Source organism: Staurois parvus, unplaced genomic scaffold (genome assembly GCF_062004578.1).
Source record: "Staurois parvus isolate SC_StPar_1 unplaced genomic scaffold, SC_StPar_1.0 ptg000562l, whole genome shotgun sequence".
Classification (NCBI taxonomy): Eukaryota; Metazoa; Chordata; class Amphibia; order Anura; family Ranidae; genus Staurois; species Staurois parvus.
The window spans coordinates 10,670,689-10,683,591 of record NW_028318358.1 but is presented as its reverse complement, the minus strand read 5'-3'; the positions used below and the strand labels follow the sequence as shown (position 1 = coordinate 10,683,591).

Genomic DNA, 12,903 nt, shown 5'->3' with positions numbered 1-12,903 from the left:
CAGCAGCAATGGGAGGCCGTACAGGGACCCATGACACACTCTGGACCTGGCAGCAGCATGAGGAGGCGGTACAGGGGCCCATGACAGATTACGGGCCTGGCAGCAGCAGTGGGCGGGCGGTGGATGCAGCAGTATTCGGAAGCCAAACACAGGCCTCGGTTAAAAAGCGGAAGCCGTCAGCAGCGTGAGCAGACGACAGAGGCACATGGCGCAGGGTGGCGGTGGAGGCAGCAGCAATGGAAGGCCATACAGCACCCTATCACAAAATGGAACCCACCAACAGTGTAAGGAGACCTGAAAGTGGCACATGGCGCAGGGTGGCGGTGGATGCAGCAGTATTCGGAAGACATACACAGGCCTAGGTTAAAAAGCGGAAGCCGTCAGCAGCGTGAGCAGACGACAGAGACACATGGCGCAGGGTGGCGGTGGAGGCAGCAGTATTCGGAAGCCATACACAGGCCTAGGTTAAAAAGCGGAAGCCGTCAGCAGCGTGAGCAGACGACAGAGACACATGGCGCAGGGTGGCGGTGGAGGCAGCAGTATTCGGAAGCCATACACAGGCCTAGGTTAAAAAGCGGAAGCCGTCAGCAGCGTGAGCAGACGACAGAGACACATGGCGCAGGGTGGCGGTGGATGCAGCAGTATTCGGAAGCCAAACACAGGCCTCGGTTAAAAAGCGGAAGCCGTCAGCAACGTGAGCAGACGACAGAGGCACATGGCGCAGGGTGGCGGTGGAGGCAGCAGCAATGGAAGGCCATACAGCACCCTATCACAAAATGGAACCCACCAACAGTGTAAGGAGACCTGAAAGTGGCACATGGCAGAGTCTGGCGATGAAGTCAGCAGCAATGGGAGGCCGTACAGGGACCCATGACACACTCTGGACCTGGCAGCAGCAAGAGGAGGCGGTACAGGGGCCCATGGCAGAGTGGCGAAGCGTAAGCAGCTTAAATTGAAGGCCATACAGAGGCCTATGTTAAAAATAATAACATGTTTGGGGCATGATTCATGGCGGATTTAGTCAGTTGTGTCAGGAACTGGTGGTTTGAAATCCAGACTAATCCACGCCTGATTCATTTTCACAAACGTGAGTCTCTCCACACTTTGGGTGGACAGTCGTGTCCTCCGCGGAGTTACAATACCTCCTGCCGCACTGAACACGCGCTCCGATGCCACGCTACTGGCCGGGCATGACAGCCTTTCAAGGGCAAATTCAGCTAGTTGGGGCCAAAGGTCAAGTTTCGTTGCCCAGTAGTCAAGGGGATTGTCTACCTCGGTTGGCAGGGTGCTGTCCAAGTAGGCCCGAGCCTGTTGTTTGAGGTCCTGCTCCAGGTCCACCTGATGCTGCTGCTGCTGCAGCTGGTTAGTAGTTTCCTCACTGCGCTGGTGAAGAAAGCTACTCATCATCGACTGCAGACTGAGGCAGCCGCTGCTGGTGGAGCTGCCACTGCTCCTACCACCCCACCCCTCCCCTGCTGCCATGGCAGCGGAACGCGAGCGCACAGGGCCCACAGTGTCTGAGGATGGATGTTGGCGCAGAAAGGCAGAGACCAACTGACTACATAGGTGGTTTTTATAGTACTTTATTTTGGCCTCCCTCTCAGCAGGTGTGAAAAAGGCCACCATTTTTGAACGGTAGCGAGGGTCCAACAAGGTGGACAGCCAAAAGTCATCCCTCTGTCTGATGGTTATTATTCGGCTGTCGCTACGCAAGCAACCGAGCATGCTATGGGCCATTTGTGCCAAGGAATGCGAGGGACTCCCTGCCTCCATCTCCACAGCATACTGCCACGGTGCGTCTGGGTCCTCTGTCTCCTCCTCCTCCTCCTCCTCTACCAGATGCTCCTGCTCCTCCACTCCTGTCCGCTGAGTGGAAAAACCACCCATTTCACTCAATAATTCCTGAGCACCAATGTCCTCCTCTACCTCCTCCTCTTCTTCCTGTCCTGCCCCCACAGGGGTCATGTGGCGTTGAGATCTGTGCGCCACGTCTACCGCACCCTGACCAGCCATTGTTAACAGCATTTGTTCCAGGACGTGCAACAGAGGAATGACGTCGTTCATCCCATAGTCCTGCCGATTCACGAATAGCGTGGCCTCCTCAAAGGGCCTGAGCAAGCGGCAGGTGTCACGCATGAGCTGCCAATGGCTGACATCTAAGTTACACAGGGGAGTACCTTTATCCGCTTGTAACATCAGGAAATCGGTGATGGCCTTTCGCTGTTCGTAAAGGCGGTCTAACATATGTAGGGTTGAATTCCACCTTGTTGCAACGTCGCAGATCAGGCGATGCTGTGGAATTCCGTTCTGCCGCTGCAGCTCAAGGAGGGTGTGCTTTGCGGTGTAGGAATGGCTGAAATGCATGCAAAGTTTACGTGACATTTTAAGGATGTCTTGCAGTGGGATGGTGGATTTTAGGAACCGCTTGACAACCAGATTGAACACGTGAGCCATGCATGGCGCATGGCACAACCTTCCTTGACGCAGAGCAGACACCATGTTCTTTCCGTTGTCGGTCAACATGGTTGCGATTTTCAGTTTGCGCGGAGACAGCCATCTGTCGATTTCTCTGTTCATTACACTCAGAAGTTCCTCCCCTGTGTGACTACGTTCGCCAAGGCATACCAGGTGCAGCACAGCGTGACACCGTTGCGCCCTGCACATGTGATATGCCGGTCGGGTAATGGGACTTGGCACGGGGGTGGCGGCTGAGGACACGGCGGAAGAAGAGGTGGTAGAGGCGGACATCTTTGCTGGACCAAGGACGTGCAAACGTGGAGGCAAAAGCGGCGTGACCTGTCCAAGTTGCTGGTGCGGCTGTGCCGGCACCACGTTCACCCAGTGGGCCGTAAATGACATGTACTGTCCCTGACCGTAGTTACAGCTCCACACGTCGGCGCTGCCGTGCACTTTGGCAGAGACCGACATGCTCAAAGACTGGCCCACCATCTCTTCTACATGTGAATGCAGGGCTGGCACTGCCTTTTTGGCGAAGAAATGCCGGCTTGGCACTCTCCACCGCGGCTCGGCACAAGCCATCATTTCTCGGAAAGGTGCTGAGTCCACCACTTGGAAAGGGAGGGACTGCAGCACCAGCAACTTGGACAGGAGGACGTTCAGCTTCTGCACCGTCGGGTGCGTGCTCGCAAACTGTTGTCTCTTGGAAACGGATTCCAAGAAAGACTGCTGACGGAATCCGTGAAGAGGAGTAGCAGGAGAAGGAGCATCTGAACGAGCGGAAGATGCCAACGAGCGACAACTCCCCTCAGCAGAGGTGTTGGAGCCTTGACTGGCTGATAGAGGGCGATTGACGTCGGGTGACGGAGCAAGTAACGGAGCGGGTGATGGAGCGGGGGCTGGGGCAGGCAGAACCGCCGTATCTTTATCACGGTTTTCCCAGGCCACCGAATGGCGACGCTGCATATGCTGACGCAACGCTGTAGTCCCAACATGGGCCCCCTGGCCACGCTTGACTTTCTGGCCACATAGTCGACATACGGCTACGTTTACTTCCTCGGGCGGCTTGATGAAAAATTGCCACACCGCCGAGTAGGAAACTTTGCCCCCGCTACTCCTCACTGGCTGACTGCTACTTCCTCCGTGCACACCGGCACCACTACTGGCCGTGGTGGTAGGCTGCAGTGGAGCTGGTGCTCTACTCCGTGGCCGTTTGCCTCCACTGACACTGCTGCGACCCTGCTGCCTCCTGGGCAACCCACCGACTGTTTTGCTCGCTGGCAAGCTGGCACCCTCTTCTCCTGATGATGCGGAAGCAATAGCCTGATGATGACGAGGCTGCCAAGTGCGATCAGCCTCATCATCATCAATTAGGGTCTCCGCGTCACTACTAGCCCCCTCGGCTGCGTGTGGGTCAGGGGACAGACCTGTCTCTAGACCGGCTACCGAGCCACTCTCCTCGCCAGTACTTCTTTGCCTGGCTGCTGAAGAGGCGGATGTCTCCCCCCGTTCCTGACCACCCTCTGTTAGCTCTTCCTCACTGTACAGTGGGGCTGAGCCCACAGCATGCGATACTTCGCTTGGTGAGGGAACACCAAAGGACAGGGGCAGGTCGAGGACACGTGATTTCAGTGGGCTTGCTTGTGTCGTGGAGACACGACCGCTGGATGACACCGGGAGCACTGGCCTCTGGCTGCGACTAGTGCTGCCTCGACCCCTTCCTCTGCTGCCACGTCTGCTCGCTCCTGAAACATTGCCTCCTCTGCCACTCCTCTGCGTGTTGTCTGACATACTCTTTAATTCAATAAGCACCCCAAACATAAAACAGGATTTAACTCTTTGAACGTACAATAGTGGTTGTGAAGCAGAAAGTAACGATTCTGTGTCCCTGAGTAACGATTCTGTGTCCCTGAGTAACGATTCTGTGTCCCTGAGTAACGATTCTGTGTCCCTGAGTAACGATTCTGTGTCCCTGAGTAACGATTCTGTGTCTGTCCCTGAGTAACGATTCTGTGTCCCTGAGTAACGATTCTGTGGCCCTAAAGTCTCTGTGGCCCTAACTCTGTCCCTAATACAGACAGGTCTGTCTCTCTTGAATGACCGGAGGCTAATGGAGAATTCTAAGATGGCCGCGATTTATAGCTCCACCATTACACAGTGCTGGCTGGCTGGCTGCTGATTGGCTAATGCGATCACATGTCATGAATGAATGCATTATGGGTCAGCGCGCCTTGTCTGCGCGCCTTCCCAGAGATCCCCGCTCCGTCGCCACACATGTCGCCGCCATTTTTGGGAAAATTCGATTCGTGCATCCGAAGTTTGCTAATTTTCAGATTCGGCGCGAATCGAATTTTTCCTAATCTTCGAAACGAATTCCACTTCGTCATGTTCGATTCGCTCATCTCTAAAAGTATTATCTCAGAGCTTGAAGAACTATACTTAAAGTAAAAGTCTAGTCAAATACTATCTATGCTTAAAGTTTTATTAAACCCAGGACCCTGCATTCACTATATCTGGTCTTCCACAGTACACAAAACATAGAAATGTTATTATTTTAGTAAATATAAACTGCTAAATACCTTTTCTCATCAGCAGTTAGAGTAGTCTTGTGACTTCTATCAGTGTTCAGCAGAGCATTGGTTACAGCTTGTAAAAGGAGTTTTCATTCTGCTCTAGGAGGATGCAGGGCCCCTGACCTCTGTCTGAACAGCTTTGATTATCCCTGTGCTGATCACATGCACTCTCCTAAGAAAAAAAAAAACTTCTCTAGCGATACACACCAAACTGAGCTTGTGCAGTGTCTCCACACCATATGTCTTATCAGGAGATAAGAGGGGGACACTGGAAGAAGGGGAGGGTCAGAGAAGTCAGGATCAAACAGCGTTTTTACACAATGCAGAGGATAAACCCCTTAGGTTCCACAGTGAGTATAACCAGCATGCTTTACTGCATATAAAGACTGATTTTACTGTTGTATAGTAACACTTTAAACCTGCTCCTACCCCCATTCTAAGCCCAATACAGGGGTGGACTGACCATTTGGAAAGTCAGGCACTGCCCGAGGGCCCTGGGTCAGTAGGGAGCCCCATGAGATGCCCCTGGTACCTTTTTCATAGGCTTTTTTGAGTTTGGGCAAGGACACAGGCCCCATGATCCCCTATTGCTCGGGCGCCCCATGATTTGTCAGTCCACACCTGGCCCACGGTGAAACCGAGCAACGTTTATGGCATACATATTGGATATGGAGCCTCCTACAATCAAAAAGAGATCAGAAGTCCTAAAAGCAGGACTGGATTAAGACCAAACAATGGACAACCTTAGCCACCATATACATGTCTCTATATTCCAGCAAAAGAGTGCCTGCTCCAGGTGATATCACCAGCAACGTTAAAGACGTTTCTTAGCATGTATGTGCCGGAATGGAGTGTGTAGGGTATTACAGTAGACCAGTGCAATTTTTACATTTCAGCTATGGGTCTATTGATTGGACAATAACTTTGTTATTACTTAACATTTAGATTGTAAGCTACATGAGCAGGGCCCTCCTACTCCTTACTTCTGTATTGAACTGTATTGTAATTGTACTGTCCCCCTTATAATGTAAAGTGCTGTGTAAACTTTTGGTGCTATATAAATCCTATATAATAATAATAAAGAAGTGATACATATACAGGGGCGGACTGACCATTTGGAAACTCTGGCACTGCCCGAGGGCTCTGGGTCAGTAGGGAGCCCCATGAGATGCCCCTGGTACCTTTTTCATAGGCTTTTTTGAGTTTGGGCAAGGACACAGGCCCCATGATCCCCTATTGCCCGGGGGCCCCATGATTTGTCAGTCCACCCCTGACCCAGTACTAATTATCCTGTAAAGGAAAGATGTGTACTATATACTCATGTATTCTGAGGTTGCTCTAGTCTGGTCACATGCGACGACTTCAGTGTAGAGGAGGGACAGCTGGCAACAGGTGCCCCATAATAAGTCTGTAGGTGACATCACCCCATAGGTATTTCAGCCATTGTCGGTGATCTCTCCTCTTCACTGAAGCCAGCGACTGTGAAGATCACATGACCAGACCGGAGCAAACTCAAAACAGGCGAGTAGACACATATTATTCCTTTACAGCAGGCTTCAAATGGCAGACCGCAGTCTGGATCTGGACCCAATCACTATCCCATCCAGACTGCAGTGGTCCCCATTTAGGAGCCGGTTCTTCACCCAGTGGTCACCACTATTATTCTTACAGAGTTGACAGCGGGAGGAATGACAGTTCTGGATAGAGAGCGAGAACTGCTGGAGGTTAAAAGCAGGTGATTGGTTGCTAGGATGCAAGACGGTTCTAGCAACCAATCACCAGCTTGCAGCTCCCACCCTCTATCCAGCCTGTTGTGCCTTTCGCCCACCCTGTCTGTGTAAGGTAGAACAGTGGGTGGGGGTAAAAATGTGAAAGTGGGGCAGAGAGCATTGGTGTGAAGAGGGGCTAATGTGGGGGAGCTGAGAACAGTAATGTGGGAGGGGGACTGAGTAGTACTGTAATGAGAGGGGGCTAAGTACTGTAATGTGGAAGGGTTGGGAGGGGGGATGAGGACAGTAATGTGTGGTAGGGGACTTCAGTGTTATAATGGGGGGGGGGGGTGCTGAGGACATTATTGTAAAGGTGGCGGGTAATGTGGGGCTGAGGAGAGTAATGCGGAAGAGGGGGGGGGGGGGGTTGAAGAACATAATCTTAAAGGGGCAGAGAACAGTAATGTGGAGGGACTGAATACTGTAATGAGGGGGGTTAAGATCAGTACTGTTGGGGAGGTTGGGTTGATGTCAGGGGGTATGAGAATACTACTGTGATTGGAGTGGAGGGCGCTGCTGTAAAGGGGGGGGGGGGTCTTGATGTAAAGGGGAGGGAACCATAACGTGTGGTGTGGACTGAGGACACTGATGTAAGCATGGGATTGTTATGTGGGACTCGGTTCAGATCTGTGTGCATGCACCTATTCATTTTAATGAACTGCACTACCCATGAGAATTGCTGAGAAAAAAAGTTTTTTTTTTTTTTTTTTTTAATTGCACTGCACTAACTGCCTTATTTACCAGTCCCTTCCTTTCCTGAATAAACAAAATGATTGATCGGCACCAATCACTCACTGTGCTCATTCATAACTGAAGCATCGTAAACTGCGTGTTTTTTTTGGGGGGGAGGGAGGGGCAGCTGTCAGGCTGGCTGTATAGGGCCCCGTGGTTAAAAACAGCAGCCCTGTCTGTGTCATCGCACAGATATGTAATTCAGACCTCTGCTGGAAGAATATTTTACTAACCAGATCTCCATTAATTTTAATTCCTCTGCTTTACAGGATAGTTAGTATTATGGGTTTGGTAAAATTGGGATAACAGTTGGATGGGCTTAAACATGAGCCTGCTTACTGTGTACATGTAATCCTTGTACCCCAAAAAATATGCTTTTATTACTGTACCACAAGTGAGAGTCTGAAAGATTCCCCCCCCCCCCCAATACAGATCTCACTCCTAAGTTCAGATCTCCCCCTCCCTCCAGTACTCATCTCCCCACCCCCTTCCCATCCTACAGATCTTATCCAGTTCAGCTTTCCCTTCTCCATAGTCCACTCACCGGACCAGGCTCCTAGTGCATTCTACAATACACTGTTGCCACTGTTGAAGATCCCCATATTACATTGTAAGATATACTGGGCCTTAACGTGATTTGTAAAGCTTGAAATCTTTTTGTATATGTATTGACAGGTGTAATTTACATTATTCTACAATATTCCTAACAACGTCTGTAGAACAAAACATAGTAAATTGCGTTTGAGGTTGTATTGGATTAGCGCGAAAAGGCAGTCCTGGCTGTTAATATGTACTAAACCAACCACATTTATCTATGGCTGCCTATATATATTAAACCAACCACATTTATCTATGGCTGCTGATATATATTAAACCAACCACATTTTTCTATGGCTGCCTATATGTACTAAACCAACCACATTTATCTATGGCTGCCTATATATATTAAACCAACCACATTTATCTATGGCTGCTGATATATATTAAACCAACCACATTTATCTATGGCTGCCTATATGTATTAAACCAACCACATTTATCTATGAAGACTAAAGTTTGCTAAATTCAGTAGAGCTTTAATGACTATAGTCAATGTTGTCAGAGTAATTTTTTTAAATTTATTTATTTAAATTCAGTAACCATGATTATTATTATTATTATTATACAGTATTTATAAAGCGCCAATAGTTCGCTCAGCGCTGTACATTACAAAGGGAGACAGAACATGTGACAGAACAATACCAATACAATGCAAAACATGAGGGGATCAAGGGCCCTGCTCTTTCGAGCTTACAATCTAGTAAACTGCTCACAAGTACTCTGACACACCAAACCCTCTTTTGCCAGGTCATCAGCTTGGGTCTGAACAATACTTAAATGCAGCAGCTTTTTGCTCCCTTTGGTATCAAATAATTTTCATAATAAAAATTGCTTTAACAGCGTTGGTAACAAATTCTCTAGTATTGTAAAAATTTGTCCTTTGAAAACTCTTGAAATGTCACTGGGTGTTTTTGGTTTTAGGCTACAGATGTCAGAGTTCCAGAAAATACTATTTCTAATCGATATCTCTGTACAACCAGTAAAATATTGATAGTGGTGCAAGGCTTTTGCTAAAGTGTGGTAGAAATGTATGAAATTCACAGTTAATCTTTCTCTGTGCAGAACCCCATACATCAGGTGGAAATACGTAATCAAGTATTTTGCGAAGGTAGGACATATAAATTATTACTTTTTTTTAAGTATTTGTATAATGTTCTATAATACTTAATAAGTAGGAATTACAGCTAACAAAGGCCACATCAAAACTCTCTCAAAACCGGCAAACCCAAATAAGATAACCTCCTTCAATAAACCTTAATCTGAGCATTTGTGCACACATCGTACATTTCTATAGCAGAAATACACAACCAGTGACTATGAGCCATATACCGGCTTTTTTCATTTGTTAGTAATGTATTCTTCGCGGCAACCCAGTTCAAATATTGCATTTATATTTAAAGTGGTATTAAAACAAAATGTATTTTTTTATGCTATTGCAGCTTACCAATTCTTGTGGTAGCTACCCTTTTTTGGTTGGCTTTTATTCCATCATTTTTACCTATAGATATGACCAGCAAGTCTGTTATTTTTCAATGTCCTTTAACAGACCAAACTGTCAGGGCCGGATCTAGTTTGTATAATCTGGTGGTGCAGTAAAACAAGAGAGGGGGCATACTGCCTACTGGTGCATGGGAGCTTCCTTGCATTCTCTGGCTGAGAACCAGTGGTCCATAAGCTTGCATTAACTCTTGGGTTAAGGGCAGCAGTGTCTACTTTGCAAACTATTATATCTATAACTATGTTATATAAATATTATACCTAACAAAGTTCCATGAGTAATCTTAGAATGCAACTAGGTGACATTAGCCAAGCAACGCACACTAGCACGCACGCACAGGCTTTTTCTCTCTCTCTAGCACCCCTACCCACTCTTCTGTCTCCCCTTCCCCACCACCATTTTTCTATGTCTCTAAAGTACAGATTACCAATTTTCTATCCCCCCAAATTCCAGTCCTCCTCTGTGTTTTTCTGTCTCTCCAGTGTCCAGCCCCCTATTTTTCTATCTGCCCAAATTCCAGTCTCTCTCCCTTGTTTTTCTGTTTCCCCAATGTTCAGCCAAACCCCCGTCCCCCTGTCCTTCTGTCTTTTTCTCCATAGTCCAGGTCTCCTCTTTCCCTGTTTTTCTATCAAAGGCCACAGATATTTTTTGTTTCTTGCAGGGTGGGTTCAATCTTGGGCAACCAAAATAAAATGAGGAGTGTGAATATGGCAAAACTGTACTAACAGAGGAAGGGGCTTACTTAGGAGTACTCGCTGTATACACAGTAATGTACGGCACATTCCTCCACTACTTTTACTTTATATTGGCTTTTAAAAACAACAAATGAAATAATATAGAAGTTGGATGAAAGGTTTAGGACGCATTCACACCTCTCAGTTCCTGTGCATTACACATGTTGTGTTGTGCACAGGGGCGGACTGACAACTCATGGGGCCCCTGGGCAATAGGGGATCATGGGGCCCCTGTGTCCTCGCCCACACTCAAACCAAACCCAAAAAAAGCCTACGAAAGGTACCAGGGTCATCTCATGGGGCCCCTTACTGACCCCGGGCCCTCGGGCAGTGCTCGAGCTTCTGAATGGTCAGTCCGCCCCTGATTGTGCATTAGCATGTGTTGCATTAAGGCAGCCCAATCATTTTGAATAGGCTGCCAACGTACAGGCATGGACATGCTCTATTTTTTCCAACGCAATGTGCCACATCACATGTGGTATGCTACTGTGGGTTGCGGTGGACTGCAGAGCTATGTTGCCTTCGCTTGTTGTGGGGTCATCCAAAATTAATGGTGTTAAAGTGTACTGCAGTAACAGACAAGTTAACCTCAATGTACCTGATTGCATAGGTGTGTTTCAGCCTTTGGTGTATTATAATGCTTTTGATAATTGAGAAATATTTTGTTTTATCAAGGTCTATACATCAGACCAACAACAGAGACAACCGAGGAGGAAATGAGGATTTGGTTCCAAATAAGGGACAGTTGGGAGCTATGTTTACAATCACTAAAAGTCAGTTATGAAAGTATTTCAAACAAAATTAAAATAAGGCCTTAATCACACAAGCGGTCAGAGGGTGGTAAAACCGGGTGGTTGAGTCATGGTTTTACTGCCCCCTGACTACCCACCTGAAAACTGACATGCAGTTGCTCATGGCTGTACACATGCTGTGGTTGTGATACAGTTGTGGCAAGAGTTATACAGAATTTTGCTTTCAGTGGGTGTTGCTGCCACCAAATGCAACTAATATGGGGTCGTGCTGCAACCACATACAAGTCACACAATTGCAGTGTGGTAGTATCCCATTCATAGGGTTAAATCAGGCAATGAGGAGGTGACATTTCAGCTCCTCAATACCTGTCAACTGCCCTCCTGAAAGGTGATCCAACATGGATCACTCTTCAGAGGGCACTGCACATGTGAACAAGCCCTAATACTAGTATTTTTTATACCAAAAAGTACACCTTCGTTTTCTGTTTCTGTAGCATCCCCTATGAATCCTTTTGTATACATAATACACAAAGGTCACAATCACTGGCAGAGTTAACACCGCTCAGTAGCCCACAGTATGTTTGCCTGCAATAAACCATGTGGAGGGAGGGGCCCATTTATCAACTTTTACAATGTTCAGCTTTTATTTATTTATGTAAAACCTTTATCATAACAAGGCATAAAAACAGTTGCTGCAACTGCTTAAAAAGTGTTGTCAGGAGTTCAGCTTTAATTTGTTTATCAAGTCAATCTAGATTTGATAGTACACCTAACAGTACTCCTTCCTCCTTCCCCAGATATGTGTATATTGCCAATGTATATTTCTTTCACTTTGTATATTTCTTTATTTTTCCAGATAATGTGACCTGTGCGTCAACTATGCACAATAAAGTATTTACATATTCAGAGACACGCAGTAAAAGCATTTTCAAGCAAGCCCTCATTTGCCTCTGTAGTTATAGGCATTGTGGAGAAGTTTGTCTTTAAATGTCACAACAGAGGCACTGAAATCCCAGTTATTTTTTATAGAAAGCAGAATCTGGGCAGTCTATAAGCCCTCTAATGTAAACCCACAGCAGGTGTTTTTAAGCTTTTTGGCCAACTTATGGTTCAGCCACACTGAATGCACAGCCGCTGGTGAGACACAGTTCTGATGCACCAATCCCAGCATATCACATTGTTTATCTTTTTTCATAGAACCTTACTTAAATATCACGGGAGACATTTCAGTAGGGTTCTATTCACCATTGCAGTGATGTGGTTCATTGCAACCCCCTGTGCTCACTGTGTTGTGAACAAATACCTAGAAAGTAAGGTATATTGCCTTGTATATGCATTGGGGATGCACTGAAAATAGCTGCCAGAGCAGCATTTGGTGTGAACAGGCCCTAAAGTCTTTGTCACAATCTTTGAGAATAAATTAATCCAGGGTAAAAGCAGCTAGATAGGTCAGAGATTGATTGATTGTTTTAAAGTTGTTTTGATGTTTGTTAGGAATAGGTAAATGCGTTAATGCCCATAGTGTGGGCACCTCAGATGATGCAGAATTCACTCCAGGTGTATTTGACCTCCTGTACTGGTGCAAACAAAATTAGGCCCTTAACCACTTGCCTTCCTGAGGATTTACCTCCCTTCCTGACCAGGCCATTTTTTGCGTTCCTTTAACTAACAATTGCGCAGTCATGCAACGCTGCACCCACATCAAATTTATGTCCTTTTTTTCCTCACAAATTGAGATTTCTTTTGGTGGTATTTGATTGCTTGTGTGTGTTTTTTATTTTTTGCACT

General features: G+C 47.1%; 1 protein-coding gene across 1 annotated transcript in view; it reads left to right on the top strand.

Moving 5' to 3' along the window:
• LOC149450830 (sterol O-acyltransferase 2-like) overlaps window positions 1-12,903 on the top strand; it is a 70,232-nt gene that overhangs the window by 43,495 nt on the left and 13,834 nt on the right. Inside the window, exon 9 of the mRNA XM_089691355.1 lies at window positions 9,194-9,239. Within this exon, the coding sequence (XP_089547481.1) occupies window positions 9,194-9,239 (46 nt within the window). The remainder of the gene's footprint in view (window positions 1-9,193; window positions 9,240-12,903) is intronic.